The sequence below is a fragment of the Pygocentrus nattereri genome, chromosome 27 (assembly GCF_015220715.1).
Source record: "Pygocentrus nattereri isolate fPygNat1 chromosome 27, fPygNat1.pri, whole genome shotgun sequence".
NCBI classification, from domain to species: Eukaryota; Metazoa; Chordata; class Actinopteri; order Characiformes; family Serrasalmidae; genus Pygocentrus; species Pygocentrus nattereri.
In genome coordinates this window covers 2,889,485-2,907,600 of record NC_051237.1, presented here as the reverse complement: position 1 = coordinate 2,907,600, position 18,116 = coordinate 2,889,485, and the positions used below count along the sequence as shown (strand labels likewise).

Here is an 18,116-nt window from a genome sequence, read left to right as displayed (position 1 = left end):
AAGTGTGAATGTACGCATGGTTCACAATTTGAAATCTCTAAACTATAATACACTTTAGTTTGCACTTGGAATACTAAATTATTCCACTGCGCTTTGACACTTCAGTGCATTTAAGGCATTGAAAATTATGTTTTCACATGCATGACACGGTATTGTGCAAAAGTTTCAGACGTCTGAGAAAATATATAAAGCTATTAATCTGAGCTGTAAACATTTGTTTAAAGATACCTTATTACAAAACATCATTATTCTGTGTTAGCTTAAGCATTTTCAAATCCAGTCCTAATAGCTAGTTTATCTAATCAATCCTTCATCAAATTTTAGCAGAAATACTGAAAAATAATGCGATTAAATATTTTAATAGATGAATAGCCCTGGAATAAATAAACGTTGTAAAACATGACTGCTGCAGTTGCACAGATTTCTTAAATTCCATCAGCAGCACATTTAATTGCATTTGTCCTATTTTCTCAAGTTTTACCCCAAAGCTTCATTAGAATGTATGTATAACTTTCTATATTTCTGTAACCTTGTTGAATTATTGAAATGAACCCAAACATGTTTATCCATTTCAGTCTGCTGAAGGAGTCTTCAGTGCCAACATTGCTGATATAACTGGTATATCTGATAAAAATCAGAGGGAATTTTGCTTGTAAATGTTTTTTTCAGACTTGATGTACTTCAGGGATAAACAAATTCACTGCATAGCAGTAACTGGAAATAACATTGTCTTTATCAAGAGAGCCATCAATGAAACTTGCCATTTAAATGCTGTATTTGAATGAGAGCGCTATAGTGTGAAGGGCTGCAAAATGCATTGTGGACCACTTTCAGGAATTACATTTTTTTTTCATGATATATGTTGGGTGTGAACTTTATGCATATAAGAAATGTCGATGCCATTATCATTAATACCACCTTTACTGGAGCAGTAAAATGAGTTTTCCTTTATACATTAGCAATTGTTTTTTCACAAACGTGTTATTTTTAAAATCGTTACAAACAGATATACAGTGTTTTGGAATGAAGCTCTTTACATATGAACAGCACTAAAAATAGAGTGATGTTAATTATATGTTGCATTATTGTGACATTACCACGTTAACTTTGACAACACATTATTTTTCTTCTGTGATGTATAAACATATTTTTATGTCAAAACACACTTTACTGCTCAAATAAGGAGTTATTTCCTTGGCTGCCTAAGATTTTTGCACAATACTGCAGGTAAAAATGACTATGGATAGGATAGAAACTCAAGACCAACTAAGCTACTTCACAAACTAAATTTCTCAATTTCTTCTCTACTTTTTCTCTGTTTTGTTCAACCAAGTAGTGTAGAACAAAGAATCAGGCATTTATGAAAACAAATGCAGTTTTGCCCTGACCTCTGTCTGTCAGTATCAGTCTAACTGTTGACTGCCTGACAAAGATCATTAATACATTCCATACCAGGCCAAGCCACATCATCACCATAATGTCTGAAATATTATATATACCTGATTTTGGAGGGGCACTTTCCAGCCTCACTCTCCTCACAGTCTTTCCCCTCAGCTAAATTATATTTATGTTATGTGGAGCGGTGCTAACTTCTGAATCAGATTCAATCCCATGCCTATGAACTTTTCTCAAGGACATTCCTTAGCTCTCTGCTGTCCCTGGAAAGAGTTCAGTGCTTCTTCCTGTTACTGTGGCTGCTGAATCTTTTATGGTCTATTAGCAGCAGAGGAAGGAGCCTTGCACGCTTCCACACTCAGTATCCAGAGGGTTTTCATCATTAAGATTTAAAAACAAACGCCGTCTCCTCGGCTGAATCACCTACTCGCAGCTTAGCCCTTTCTGATGGAGTGTATTCTCCAGAGGCACTTGCCACATGTTCACTCACATTTAATTTGGGCCATGGTGTCTGCTCCCTGTCTCATGGCCCGTTCCAGGCTATTAACCTTCATTCCGCCTTTAAATGTTTGGAGGATGGCTGGACTGCGCACCTCAGGATAGTCATCAAAGAATTGTACATTCCCGCTATTCAAACACTCAGAGCGATTTTGATCACACACATGAATCATAATGGTATTAACTTTGCTTTTTGATTCCTAATGGGGGGAGATGAAGTCAACGCTGCTTTCAGAGAGTCATCTAGCAGATTCTGTAATCTCTCCCAGAGTTAACTCTGACAATGCAATAATTACAGTGATAATGGTGTCTGAGAGAGTGTGAAGAATGGAGATTATGCACTGGTAATAACTGTAATAACACAGAGCCTAAGCCTTGTGACAGCCAGTGATTTTGATCTCATCCTCAAGTCACCAGGTTAAGAGTAGAAAAGAGCTAAAAAGTTCTAATCTTTCTTTCTGAATGCATGTATTAACTCAGTGTAATTCTCTGATAAAGAACTATTCTTCTGTAGTGTGATATCACTGTAATTCCTAAAAGCTATAACCAACAGTAAGGCATTTATTGATTATGCAAGCACAGTACCAGATAAAAGTTTGGACACACCTGCTCATTAAGGGTCATTTATTTTTCCATTTTTAGGACTGTTACTGTTTTATCATTATTTTTCTTTATTTTCTACATTTAGAGTAGTAGTTAAGACAAATTAATGAGGTAACCCATATGGAAATACACAGTGACCTAGCTTCATGAGGATCCACCTGGGTTGCTCTTCCAACTGTAGAAGATACAGTTTAGAGCTTGAAATATTTGTGCAAACAGGACTCGACTACACATGCCAGATTCAGTCAGATTGAAATGTCATTTCTCAGATGTGTCAGCCTTGGGTTGGGCTCAATTTCATATTTGGGTTTCACAGCATGTCTCTCACTTTTAACGTATTTGTGAAAAAACAGAACATAAACCATAAATCAGTTCAGAAAAGTACTGTGTAGCGCAGCCAAAAGGACATTTAATTTGTTTGTTCCCAAATTTTGTAGGTTCTATATTCTGTATGTTCTGTGGAATATGGAGCCCTGCTGGTGATATCCCATATAAATAAAAATTACGCATGGCTAGTCCTTATTAACGTGTGGAATCTAGATCCTAATGTGGGGACTTACAATGACTTTGCAAGTCATGGAATGAGATAAGTAAGTCGTGGCCACAACTTAGTAAGGCATGGGAATGAGATCACGCCTTACGTAGTCAAGGCCACTCATTAGGATCTCATTCCTGCACCTTACCAAGTCATGGCCATGCATTAGAATCTTGTGCCCATGCCTTATTAGGTTGTGGCCATGCATTAGGATTTCATTCCCAGGCCTTACTAAGTCATGGCCACGGTTTTATTATCATGTTCCCATGCTTTACTAAGCACATTATTGTTGTTTATACAGGATGTCACCAGCAGGGCTCTGCAGTGGAACATGCTCTCTGTGCAGAAATGAAATGTAAGAATTAAACAATTAAAGCTAACATCTCACTATATCAGCTCTGCACAGCATGAGCACAATGTAATGAACAGACGTAACATTTGAGATGCTGTTCAAAAAGCATTATTTAACTAATAGTTTTGTTAAAGCAGAATAAAAATTGTACAGTTGATTTTTTGTTGTAGCATATAATTTAAATAGAATTTTATTTTCTTGTGCTGTGATGATGTTCTGTCAGGTTTTATTCTGCACTTTGGGTGATGATGGGTTGGTTCAGGCCAGTGTTGGACAGATTTATATTATTCTCTGGTCAATTTCAGACTCAAAACATGAAAATGTGGTTTTGGTCAAGTTGGGTTCCATCCAAAGTCTGCCTGATTAAAACTCTAACACATATGTTGAGACCTTGTTGTTACTGAACGCTACCTGTTGAAAGGGCACTTTGACTGGGCTGCTGAATTTAAGAGGACGTTTATTGTAGGACAAATTGTAAGCATTTTAAGCCCAAGCTTTATGATAAAACAGCTGAAGATTATGGATATGAAAACACATTCAGTCAGGTGTGCCTGAACTTTTGAGTGGTACTGTGTGTAGTATGTTTCTGAATGAGGCAGTGAATATATGAGAGTATTATGTATTTCTTGATCATGATTCTTCTGTAAAATGTTACGCTGTTAAAGGTAAACTTTGGTTCTTCCTTGTACTTTGATAAGACTCTAAATAGCTCTGAAACTGAACTCACAACATTCTGAACATTCCCTGAAATGCAGCATCACTCTTTGACCCCTCTAATGGTCCAGCCCATTTCACAGGTCCCTCCTCCACCTCCACCACGACAAACCGAGCCTCTTTTAACGCGAAGAATGAGCTTCGTTTACAAAGAGAGCCAACGTAAGCATGTCCAACAGCCCCCTGACTGGTGTGCTGGTGTTAGCCCATTTGTGAGAGGGGCCTATGAGATAGAGGCCCCCGGTGGTGCTGGTGTGTAATCCCTTAACCCTTAGAAGTCTAGAGTTATTACAGTTGTTTTGCTGCAGAATTTACTTGTAATTACAAATTACTTACCTAATTGCTTACGTATTGAAGTAAACTGGCTTAAAATTTAATTTTAACTTCAAATAAGAAGATTTTACAGTTTTTTTCAAAGTTTCTGAGTAGTTAAATAAGCTAAATGAGTTCAGTTTTATAGGAGGTTTTTCAGTCATCAATGATAAAACATGGGTAAAATGTCAAGGATGGCTTATCTTTCCAGAAAATAAGACTATGCACCCTAGGAACGTAATAATTCTCCATTTTGCAAACACAAATGTGGACTGGAAGCTTAGAATCAGCACCTCGCACAGATGTTTTTAGCCTTAATCAGCTTTCAATTAGTTGTTTATTATAGTTAATATTGAATTAAATCATGCTTTTGTTATCACTTGTGATAACTGTGACTTCTAAGGGTTAATCCTCCATGTAGAGTGGCTTAGTCAATGCAACATGTTGGGAGGGCAGTGCTGCCCATGCTATGACAGCAGGGAATATTGTCTGTGCTGTGCTGGTTTTATTTAACTTTGAAACATATAAACAAGCCTGTAGGTCAATATAACATTTTCCTTGATAAACTTGGTTTAAATGGTGAAGCCGTGAAGCAATAATGGCTTATTGCTTTTATAAAACAGAAAAACACAGTAAAATACAATAAAAACACCAATGCTGCATAAATAGGTTATAATAATAATTATGCTAATTCTTTTAGCAAGCATTGTAATCTATTGATAGTTTGCTGTGGTTGCCAAGCAACACATCTGTTTATAGATTAAAGATTATACTGTTTTTTAGTAACTTACAGTTGAGCATATTATTTTATAAATGTGATTCAGCCAATCAGATTTTATAAAATCGCTTGAACGATTTTGGTGAATTCAGTGCAGGGAAACGGACGTGTTGCAGCAAAACTATGGGAGCACATTTACCGTCATTGGTTTATAATGCCAGTGTGATCTTACTGAAGGTGTCAGAGGAGCATCACACGAACTGACCCCTCAGTATGATCCCCCAGTGAACGTGTGCTGTCCCTCATGTGTGGGTGGGCCATTGTTGAGATGAGTACTGTACATTTGGAGGAAAAGAACATCAAAGGCAGTTTTCTCTGATGTCTGCTTCTCCTCAGTTCCCTTATTTGTGTAACAGTGAGCATATTGGGGTCTGCCAAAAAATGGAGCTGGCTCAGACGCAGTCCGTTCTTCTGAATGAGCTCTTGTTTAATTCGCCCTCCTCCTTCTCCAGCGCAACTCCCTCCGTACTCGTTTTGTCCCTCTCCTCTACCCCATCATTATCTCCCAAATCTCTCCTTTCAAACATAGCCTGTGGATGAATCTGCTGTTGCCTCTGAATGGCCTGTGCGTTAGTGAGTGAGGGGCCTTGATGCAGTTTGAAAGGCAGTTAACCTCTAAGTGATGACGCTGGTCGGGTTGATAGCTTTAGCGGAGGCGCCCCATATGCTTCCAAATAGATGAAGGACTGCTACCCTGTGTTCAATCTATTCATGGTAATGCAGAAAGCACAAATGAACACAGCAGGAGAGCCTGGCAGCAGAGAAAGGCAACAGTCTGGCTTCTGAAATATGGATCGGCCATAACTTCTGCTCCGTCGCCCACTCTCTTGCTTACATATGCTTCTCTTCATACATATGCATGTGTGGGTCATTGGAATTACAGAAGTGCCTTGTTGATTGTTTTAGGGCAGCATACAGTTTGTATAATACACACGTGTGTGCCTCAATGACCACTGATTTACATTATCCTGCTACGTTAAGTGTAAATGGTCCATTAAAGGGGTCAGCTGACCCCCCTAGCAAGCTAAAGCATTTGTGATGGAGGCTATCAATGCCCAAAGAGTGTTATAAATTCAGGATCATAATTGTCACACTCTCAAGGTTAAGTGTAGGCGATGTAATAATACTTTGTTGAAATATTAAATTTGTAGATGTTGTAAATTTGTCAAAATTGTAGATGTTTATAATGGAATGGAAAGCTGCATATAGTTTCCTACAGATGAGTTAAGATATAGTTGTTATGTACAGTAAATTCTGACCACCTGTAGTTAAAAAAAATAATAATCCATTAAATACAAGTTGTCAATTTTTCAGGAGACATTTTAAAAGGGATTAGAAATAATATAATGCCTGAGGAAGGGAAAAGGAAAATAAAACATTAGTGAAAAGTTTTCAAAACTGGAGTTCAAAACAAAGGCCCAATGTTATTTCTTATTTTCAGCCCTGCTCCTTGATTCAAGTGTTACCTTCGCAAGGGGTAGTGGTTGAAATTTTCCCCTATGAAATGGGACCCTCAAATAATAAAAGAACATTGCTTCATTAACAGGCTACTATCAGTGCTTTGTGTAGGTGACATGGCTAGTCTGCAGTGATAGCAGAGGAGGGTAAAGTTTGGCAACCTCACTGCTGGGCTTTAGTTACATTTAGGCTATCATATGCCTTCGTACAGTGGTTATTGTCATTTTTGAACAGAGAAAATTCTCATATTTGTGAGTTTCTTTGGTCTCTTGCGCAGCTATCTTGCTGGTGCCTATGAAAAACCTCCATTTGGAGGGTCTTGTAGCCCAACACTTTACCCTACCCCTCTATCCCAACAAAAAACCCTAGGCGTGAACATGCAAAACAGAGGGATAAGGGCTAAGTGGTACAGGCGAAGGGTGAAATGGGATTGGGCAAAAGTCTTGCTTCAGAGCTGGAAAAAATAAAAAACTCAACACTATGAGTCTGAAAGGGTGTGTACTTTCAAGAAGCCCTTACTGAGAAAAGGAAATTAACAAGAAATAGAACATTTGCAAATCAAACAAAAAAAGCTACTGATGTTCTCAAAACCTCTGGATCACTAAATGTGTCTGTGACTACTTTGATCAGCAGTAATTTGCAATCAGCTTCTAAGAAAATGTGAAAAAGGGAAAATGTCCCTGCAGTTTTCTTTAAAAACTGTGATAGAGGCAAAATGGGGACACACTAAATGCTGCATTTTTTTGCTTTTTTTTTTTTTTTTTGTTGCTGAGAAATGAAAAACATACCCTTAGTGGTCATTTTGATTGGACATTAAAAAACCAAAGTGTGGTCTCTAGTTTTTGCACCATATTGTATAAACTGCAATTTTGGTATATTTAGAAATGCTACAAGGTGCTTTTCTCCTCCACCTGTCCTTCTGCCTCCCTCTCTTTCCTTTGTTGCAGTTGTTGGCCTTTTAAACAGACCAGTCTGCAGCATAATCAGGCTTTTAATTGAATAATTGATTTGCCTCATTAACACGTTTCAAAATTATACCCGTGCCCTTTGCAGTCCAAGTGTGTCTGCATTTTTTTGGTCCACACAAATTAGCCGTTAAATGATATTTTCTTACTGACTACTGTGTGCTGAGCACAGGGCAGACGCTCCATCAGCTGGCTTAATGAGGAAGCAGAAGCAGAGAGCCAGACTGGACAGAAGTGCACAAACATGCTTGGAGAGCACAATGCTAATGCAGCACCTTGTGCCCATTAAGATGTAGGATGGGTAAAAGCCAGAGTTGGACTGTGGACAGAGTCTGCTGCCCCATTGACTCCATCCTGCTCTGCTGTAATGTCTGGTGGTTTAGACATTATCCTGCACTTACTGTCTGTGTTTAGGTCGGCTTTTTCCTTGCAGATGTTCAGATTATCACCTGTAGCATTTGTTTTCTGTATACCAAAGGGTGCCCAAATTGTTTGTGCTGGGGTCAAAAGTAAAATGATTATGGTGGGCTGAGAGAACAAAAAGACAAAATAGTATATGAATACTGTAAGTAGGTAAGTTTAAAAACAATAAAGAAAATGTATGTATTACATTAGATATTTTGTTACTAGTCATAGACTTATATAGAATAAAAATAAGTTTGGATGGATTGGTGGGGTTAAACTTTCTATGGGGCACATCAAACAACCTCATGGGTCATCTGAGTGCAGTCCTGCTTTATACAATCAATGGTTCTGTGAGGTAACAAAGAAAGATTCTGTAACTTGTCATAGCAGAATGGTTATATATACTATAATGGATCCATGTTTTCTTCATTTTGTTCTGTCTAAATAGATTTTCCTTTGGATGATAATAAAAATATGTATATTTTTTATTGTTTTATTAATAGTAATTTTCTAGCAATATTTTTTTAGATCAAGGTTTATACAAAAACGTGATATAATAATGATAATAACCACATGATAACAAAATGTGAAAATAATAATGAATAAAATGACAATAATGGTGATATTATGTATATTACTTATTATTTTATTATATACATTTTATTGTAATCATTTTGTTATAGATAATGGTTCATGCAAAGCAGGCAAATCGAGTAAATCAATAAAATGTCCATAATGATACTATTGAATGAATTGTATTAGTTTTATTATCATATTTTGTAGGTCATGGTTCATACAAAGCAGATCAAAAAGATGTAATAAGAATAATAGTTAGTTATTAATACTAATATTAATAAAATAATAATCCTACCTATGATAACTTGTTATTATAACTCATGAGTAGCAACTGTAGCATTAATAACGGCAAAGAAGCATTACAGCTTTGAGATGGTTCTTTGAGTTCTCCTGGTTCTGTATATAAGCACTAAAGAACCCTTGAAGAGTGTAGATTCTGTAGACTGTGGAGATGTCACTGTACTACTAAGAAAGACTGTGATGAATGGATATGGTCAATCAGAGCATCACATTATGTTCTGTTGTCTATTCCATGTTAGGACTGCAGTGTAATGAGATACAGTGCTTGAATCAGTGATCCCAAAGCTCACTGTCCACTTCTCCTGACTGTGTTGTCCTTCACTAAGGCAGGGTACATACTCATCTCTAACAGTGGACCTGTTTCTTGTGCTTGCTCTCTGTTCATTGTGATATGTCCACATGCTTTCTTCCTTTTTAATCATTTTTATTCAGTGTTAATTTGAGTTCCATTCAGTGTTATTTTGTGTACTGTCAATGCATTATTTTTGTTGTTGTGCACTGCTGTGTGTTTCTGTCTCTTTGTTTTGATGGCTTTGGTTTCAAACTGCATGTTTTCTGCCATAGTTTGACTGTAGCCAAGCAGTCAGCAGACCCAAGGGCATCAAAGAGAGAAAAGGTAAAAACCACTCATCCAGAGAGCAGCAGGTGTGGGGCATGGTGGGACCCCCGCAGCCTGCCTGTGTCATTCGCCCGTCCAATCGTCCGTCCGTCCATTCGTTCTCTCTCTCTCTCTCTCTCTCTCTCCACTCCACTCTGTAGTCTCAGTAGAGAGAAACAAACAATTTTAGACCTGTAAATGACTCCCTCAGCTTCCTCTCCTGATCCACCTGCTGGCAAAAGTGACTGTGATTGCTCCTGTTTCATCTGTGCTGTTCCAGTACCGTAATGTCCTTCCTGCCTCACCTGTGTTTAACCGTGATCTCTCTCCCCTTCTACTTCCGTAGAAAGCGTGCGCTGAACTTGCTCTCGTTTCTGTACTTTTCTCACCGTTCGCTTTTGCTTGAGTGCAAGCTTTCTAATCTTTTGCAAGAGGAGAAATTGTCATGCTGTTTGGCAGACATAGAGCAAGGGAAAAGAGGGAAAGGGAAAAGGTGAAAGAGAAACATCATGCAGGGGGATATGAATCACTTTTACATTCTAACCATGTTTAAAGGGCCCATATCATGAAAATATCATCTTTTTAATTAATGAATTTGATGCAGTATGTAAGCATTTTCACTTCCTGGTTCATACAGTCAATATATGGAAACTAAGCTGCAAAATTTTCAATTCTTCACGTTATGATGGGGGCAGTCATGGGCTGGTGGTTAGGGAGCCAGCCTCGTGACCAGAAGGTCGCCGGTTCGATCCCCAGAGCCAACAGCACATGAGTGAGGTGTCCTTGAGCAAGACACCTAACCCCCAACTGCTCCCCGGGCGCGGTGGATTGGGCTGCCCACTGCTCCCTAGTGTGTATGTGCTCACTAGAGTGTATGTGGTGTTTCACTTCAGGTGAAATTTCCCCGTTGTGGGACTAATAAGGGTCTCTTAATCTTAATGATGTTACAGCCATGAACACAGATGCATATGACCATTATTCCAGCCTACAGTAGTTCAGCCTTGCCTATTTAAGAGCTATTGTACTGGAAGATTTGAGGGAAAAGGTTAAACATTGTGCTGTTCATGGCTGTCAGGAAGAAAAAGGATCACTGCAGGCTTTCAAAGCATCCTTAAGTTTATATTTTTCTGACATGGCTGAGATTCTTCTGGAACCCAACAGTCTGTTCTACATTATAACTTGGACTGTACAGGGCACATTACAGGGCACCCAATCAGAATAGAGGTCTTTCACATATATCAGTCTTTATGGTGCAGTAACAAAGAGTCTGTTGAATTTCAAGGTATAGGACAGGTTTGGAAAATAGTCATGTAAAAATTCATTTTTAGATGAAACCTAAGGAAAGATAAAATACATGAATACTGAAGAGTATGGTGTTGTTTGGAGCACAGCAGTAATTACTGTTTGTTATAAATATTGAAGCTAGACTGCTGTTGAAAAAAGCCAGTCAGAACAGATGCCATTTACATATATCAGTCATGGTAACAGAAGGAACATGGTTAATTCTGAACATCATCATGTGGAAACAAATGATGACTTTTGGTAAATAAAACCTAGGAGAAAACATAAAATAATGTAGAATATAGACCTTTCAAAGCAAAGCCCTTACTGTTACGTACATTTTTACCTGGGTGCACAGTAAAAAGCAACCAATTAAAAGGTTATGGTAAAAAAAAGGGCATCATCTTAAAATGCTCATGTAGAAATCAATTATGACTGTTTATGTGATTGTGCCTGGGTTTGATTCCCCGGCTGGGTGACCAGCATCCTTTCTGTGTGGAGTTTGCATGTTCTCCGCGTGTCTGTGTGGGTTTCCTCCAGGTGCTCTGGTTTTCACCCACAGTCCAAACACTTGCAGTCAGGCCAATTGTACATGCTAAATTGCCCCTAGGTGTGAATGTGTGTCTGTGTGATTGTATATGTATGATGTTTGTGTGTCTGCCTGGCGACCTGTTTGGGGTGTTTCCTGTCTTCCAACCAGTGACCACTGGGATAAGCTCCAACACCCCCAAATCCCCCATCTCCCCCAGGGCGATACCCCAAAAGATAATCAGCTTAGATTGTGTGTGTGTGTGTGTGTGTGTGTGTGTTTTGGTATATTAAAAACTTGGAAATGTTATAAATAGACCTTTGATGACAGAATAAAATAGATATGGTTAAAAATGAGAAAAGTGCAGGATATGGGCCCTTTAAAAATAGTTTCTTCAAAGTTCTTTATAGTTTGCCTCAGCACAATTTCCAAATAGGTCTTCCCTAAAATGACCCTCTCCTCCACATTTTACACCCAGTTGGTTAGAGGTGGTAGCATGGAAAGGGAAGTGCTGAGACAGTCCCTATGGCAGAATTCCTGGAAATCAGTCATTGTGCTAAACTAGGTTCCAGGAAAACGCAAAGGGGTTAGAGAGTACATTTGCATGTGCTCCTGTCCTCTAGCGACCTGCTCCTCAGCGCCAGCAGCATTCAGTGCATCCAATCCTTCCCTGCAGCAGCGGCGTAGACTAGCTGTGCTCCTAACTCAGCTGTAGAGTAGAGACGTGATGTCCAAACAGGTTCATGTGTGCTGCAGTGAGCAGGAAGCTTCTGCTGTCATATTGAGCGCAGTGCTGCAGATGGTTAGGTTGTCTTTTTCTTTCACTGGCTGAGGGGGAGAGAGAGATGGGGGAGGCGCAAGCCTCTAAGACTGCATACACCTCTGTCGAGGTTAAAAAAAAAGGAAGAAAGGAGGAGGAAAAAAACAAATGTTGCTTTCCCCACAGACATGCCAGTGACTGTGATTTCCCCCTTCTTCTCTTTCTCTTCCCTCATTTTTATCACAACAGAGGGAAAAGCGATGGAGCATTTCATCTGCCGGAGGTGAAAAGAACTCTTCGAGTGTAAGTAGAAAAGAACTGACAGGGAGAGATGGGAGAGAAAGAGAGAGAGAGTTGGGAGACATTGCGAGAGGCAGAGAGAGAGATAGAGAGAGAGTGTGGAGGGAACGGAGGCTGGCATAAGCAGCAGAATCACGTTAGCATTCTCTCAGGAGCGAAGTTGGGCTCCACTCCTGCATCAGCGGCTCTTCTGCATTACAAAATGTTCCTTCTCCAACATTTAACATGCAAATTGGCTCCCAGATTATGCTTTTTGTATTCATTTTGCCAACTGTCAGCCTGTTACGTCGGATGAATGATAATCAGGCTGCCATCGCCCCCTGGTGGCAAGAGACAACATCGCCACCTGTTTCAGTCACAATCCACTGGACACCAAACATTCTGAAGAGAACTAAAATATAGAAACTGTATAAAGAGGCAAAGCACATGATAGCTTAAAATTCTGTGTGCGTGTTGTGTGTGTTTGTGTGTGCAAAGACATTCATGTTTTTATGTCTGCAATTATGTCCTATTAGTATCCATCCATGCATCTTCTTCATCCCCAATGAGAACAGACTAGATAGAACTCAATTTTAGTACTACCTTCCATAGCACACATGAATGCACAGTGAGACGTCAAAACATTACTGGGCTTCACATTTGTCATTCCATTTGGAAGACATGCGGTCAGCAGGGCCAGAGCAACAGAGTGACGTGCAGTAATCAAATGCATTTTAAAGACAGCTGAAAAAAATGAGAAAATGAACGGGGCCTAGAATTGAACCCTGTGGCAAACACATCCTGATATTAGTGGGCTTTCTTGAAAGGTGTGAATTTTGTCATAACCATTATAGCAGTAGGTCACACACAAGCACAGATAACACAGCATACATACCACACAAAACACACTAAGGTTAGAGTTAAGCTGAATGACAAAAGGCCTATATATATATATATATATATATATATATATATATATATATATATATATATATATATATTTATTGCTGCTGTCAGAACAAAATCTCACATTTCTGAAATGATAACTTTACAGCAGAAGGAAAAAACATGCTTTTCTCCAAGTAATTTTGGGCTACGTCTTTAGTCCGTCTATAAATGTACACATTTTAGCATTTTAAAATTATGACCAATAAATAAATTATATATATATATATACACTGCTCAAAAGAATAAAGGGAACACTTAAACAACACAATATAACTCCAAGTAAATCAAACTTCTGTGAAATCAAACCGTCCACTTAGGAAGCAACACTGATTGACAATCAATTTCACAGCTGTTGTATAAATGGAACAGACAACAGGTGGAAATTATTGGCAATTAGCAAGACACACTCAATAAAGGAGTGGTTCTGCAGGTGGGACCACAGACCACTTCTCAGTACCTTTCTGCTTTCTGGCTGATGTTTTGGTCACTTTTGAATGTTGGTGGTCTTTCACACTCGTGGTAGCAGGAGACGGACTCTACAACCCACACAAGTGGCTCAGGTAGTGCAGCTCATCCAGGATGGCACATCAATGCGAGCTGTGGCAAGAAGGTTTGCTGTGTCTGTCAGTGTAGTGTCCAGAGGCTGGAGGTGCTACCAGGAGACAGGCCAGTACACCAGGAGACATGGAGGAGATCGTAAGAGGGCAACAACCCAGCAGCAGGACCGCTACCTCTGCCTTTGTGCAAGGAGGAACAGGAGGAGCTGCCAGAGCCCTGCAAAATGACCTCCAGCAGGCCACAAATGTGCATGTGTCTGCACAAACGGTTAGAAACCGACTGCATGAAGATGGTATGAGGGCCCGACGTCCACAGATGGGGGTTGTGCTCACAGCCCAACACCGTGCAGGACGCTTGGCATTTGCCAGAGAACACCAGGATTGGCAAATTCGCCACTGGCGCCCTGTGATCTTCACAGATGAAAGCAGGTTCCCACTGAGCACATGTGACAGACGTGACAGAGTCTGGAGACGCTGTGGAGAGCAATCTGCTGCTTGCAACATCCTTCAGTCAGAGATCTCCATGAGATCCTCAGACCCCTTGTGAGACCATATGCTGGTGCGGTTGGCCCTGGGTTCCTCCTAATGCAGGACAATGCTAGATCTCTAGATCTGTGGCTGGAGTGTGTCAGCAGTTCCTGCAAGATGAAGGCATTGAAGCTATGGACCGACCCGCCCGTTCCCCAGACCTGAATCCGATTGAGCACATCTGGGACATCATGTCTCGCTCCATCCACCAACACCATGTTACACCACAGACTGTCCAGGAGTTGGCAGATGCTTTAGTCCAGGTCTGGGAGGAGATCCCTCAGGAGACCATCCGCCACCTCATCAGGAGCTGCCCAGGCATTGTAGGGAGGTCATACAGGCACGTGGAGGCCACACACAACACTGAGCCTCATTTTGACTTGTTTTAAGGACATCACATCAAAGTTGGATCAGCCTGTCGTGTGTTTTTCCACTTTAATTTTGTGTGTGATTCCAAATCCAGGCCTCCATTGGTTAATAAATTTGATTTCCATTGATGATGTTTGTGTGATTTTGTTGTCGGCACATTCAACTTTTTACAGAACAAAGTATTCAATGAGAATATTTCATTCACTCAGATCTAGGATGAGTTATTTGAGTGTTCCCTTTATTTTTTGAGCAGTATGTATATACATATATATATATACACACACACAACATTTATTCGCTGGGTTATTCTATAGGGACTCCTATTGTGAATTTGGGGCTAGCCCACCTTACTGTGTTTATGTACAGATCAGAAAGTCTAGCGAAAAATCTGCTTATGTATGGCACAGCTGTGGCCAGCAGCAGCTGGTTAATAAAGCACCAGGAGTTGTGTGAATGCTGTGTTTCCTTTAGATTTGTGGCAACACTGCCCACTTAAATTTTGCAGTTTTAAATCAGTTTCAGTTGAATAAAATATCATTCCATCACCACAATTCTTGACTAAAAAGGTAACAAGGAATGACAGTAATGGTGCATACGAGGATTCGTGTGGAACCAGTATACACATTTGAATGAAGTAAATTCAAAGCTTCCATTTTTTTTGATAACTCTCTATTTAATTGCTACCTGCATAAGGACTTCATGAATAAGTCCTTCAGGAACGCATGAATAAGTATTGAAATATGTACTTTATAAATATGTTATTGAATGGGTATTCATGTGTAATGAAGTACTTATGTAGGTAGCCTTCAAATGAAGTGTTACCCTTTTTTCAATATACAGCGTCCTGGTATGTATTTTTTCTTTGTTTATTTGTCTATTGACATCACCTAATCATTTCAATTAAATTACTTAGAAATTGAATGCCAGTGTTATTTTAGTGTACAGGTTCTGTCTAAAGCTGGAATGTTATCAAAATATTGCATTAAATGACAAAAACAGATTCTGGATGACCTGAATTGGTCAGCTCCCAGAATTCCATTCTACAATGCTTATTCAGGCATAGTTGTGCATAATCTGATGGGAGAATGTTGATGTTTCCTTGAGGTAACAGTGTGCACTGCATATTATGTATTATAAATATGTATTACATATACATAATTGCATTACATACAAATAATAGCTGGAGGAGACAGTGGCAGATCTATCACTGCCCAGCTACAGCTGTGATGGAATTAGACAGTTCTAATAAATTTTCCCCCTCATCCTTTTGTATTCTGTGCTTGTGGACACAGGATAAGTCCACCTCGGATGAGCAGCGCTCCTGGGACAGCTTTAAGACCATGACCCCTGAGCCGTCGTGCGGCTCCAGCAGTCAGAAGGACAGAGTGGAGCTGCACAGTAAGACATGGGACGCTTCCTCCGCAAACACTCCGGACACATCCGAGGGGGACTTCCAGACTGAAGTGTGAGGAAAAAAAAAACACACATTTCCAAACAAACACTCATACAAACACATCCATGGCGTGACTTTCTACCCAGAGGAGAATCTAAAGGATTATACACTTGTTTACTGCTGACGGGACAGACCAGAAAAAAAAGAAAAAAGACTATTCTATTCCTATATTTTCACAAGGACGCTTTCAATGAAAGAGAAGGGGGCTTGAAGAGTATATGGGGAGAATTTTTAACAAACTGTTTCTGAAATGTCTTGATTTTACTTCGGAAAAAGATTCTCTTTCACCTGTTTGATGATTTGGAAATTATGAAAAAAAGAAAAAGAAAAAAAATATTTCTGCACCGTTCTTTTTATAGAGGAAAAAAAAAGAAAAGAACTCTTACTGATGTTTCGCACAGTGTTCAGCACCGTAGGGTTTCGTTCCTCCTTTCTGTCCTGTCTTTTTCCTAATGGATAACTCGAGCTCTCTGCTTTTGGTTTTGTTTTTTTCAGGGGAAGGGGAAGGTTTAAAGTGGTTCATTAATATGTGCCATCATTTTTTTTTTTCTTCGATTTTTTTTTTCCTTTTGTCCCCAGCATAAAGCCTACTGTATTCACTCGAGCCCTTTTTGAGTCCTCTTTTTGAACGTTGAGTTCCTTTTTTTGGTTGTTGCAAGTTTCATTTAGACTGTCCCTCATTTTGTTTAATTCCTTTGCTATAAAAATTGGGAGAACGACAGAAAAAAAATAAGATGCACTAAGTTCTTTGGTTGTCACGTTTTCATGGAAGTAGGTTTCTTCTTCTTTCTGCTGCTGTGTGAATGTGTGCTATATTTAAGTTATAAAATGACTGATAGCAAACACATACTGGGTGAGTCAAAAGCATAGGAAAGATTTCTGAACAAAAGAACAAAAAACACAACTCTCTCTTCTGTTCTGTTCTTCTCCAGCTCAGCTGAAAGTAGTCAAATCAACCATGGAGATGCCGTTTCTTTGTAGATAAGATACAGCCGTTCTGCAGCATCTCTTTTATTCTCCAGCATCATCCACCCACTGCTTAAAGTGCGTATTGATTCTAGCTTGATTCAGTAGCCATCCCCTTAAAACGGAGGAAATAAAGTCTGTTGCCAGTGATCCTAAACTATCTGTTACCACTAAAGCCGTTCATAAGAGAGACTCAATAAATGAGTTTGTAAAAGACTAAGCTGCGGCATAACAAATAACAACAGAGCTTGCATCAACAGTGCGGAGAGGGATTCATTAGTCCATATCAACAGCTTTATTCTGGCATAAACCTCATGGTTTAGGCATGCAGGCGTTTAGATCACCTTAAGCTGCAATGAAACAGGCGGCCCCTGCAGGCCTGCCTTTGCTAAGTGATCGATATCCAGACTGAGCTAAAGCAGGACAGAATAGCGCCTCTTTTATTCCACATGAAAGCCGAGAAGGTCAAACCTCAAACCAAAATAATCCTTCCCAACACAGATATGCACTCAGCAGTCTCCAGTGAGTGGATGGCTTATATCACGTCAACTACACTGGAAAAAGTGATGCGTTGAATTTACCTCCACATTTCCACATGAATAACATGTTACACAAGCAATTATATAAATAAACTCAGAGCAAAGGGAATGTAATATATGTAACATATGTCCAAAAGTTTGCTCATCTGATGTTTCTCCTGATATTAACAAGGAGTTTGTCCCCCCTTTCCTTCAGTAACAGCCTCTAATGCTTTGAAACATTGCTGTGATGTTCTAGTTGCGTTCCACTGAGGTCAGGATCTGGATCAAAATCTCCACTCCAGCTTATCCCAATGCTACTGGATGGAGCTTTATCACTCCAGAGAACACAGTTCCACTGCTCCACAGCCCAATGCTAGGGGGCTTTATACCCCTCAAGGGGTGTTTTGATGCCTGGCTTTGGGCATGATGACCTTAG

General features: G+C 39.6%; 1 protein-coding gene across 6 annotated transcripts in view; it reads left to right on the top strand.

Moving 5' to 3' along the window:
* Window positions 1-16,797, top strand: part of adgrb2 (adhesion G protein-coupled receptor B2) — a 437,226-nt gene extending 420,429 nt beyond the window's left edge. For all 6 annotated transcript variants that reach the window (XM_037535324.1, XM_037535323.1, XM_037535321.1 and 3 more), the window contains 2 exons: window positions 12,309-12,362; window positions 16,033-16,797. In XM_037535324.1, coding sequence (XP_037391221.1) covers window positions 12,309-12,362; window positions 16,033-16,209 — 231 coding nt within the window. In that variant the 3' untranslated portion in view covers window positions 16,210-16,797. The remainder of the gene's footprint in view (window positions 1-12,308; window positions 12,363-16,032) is intronic.
* Window positions 16,798-18,116: the final 1,319 nt, after the last annotated feature.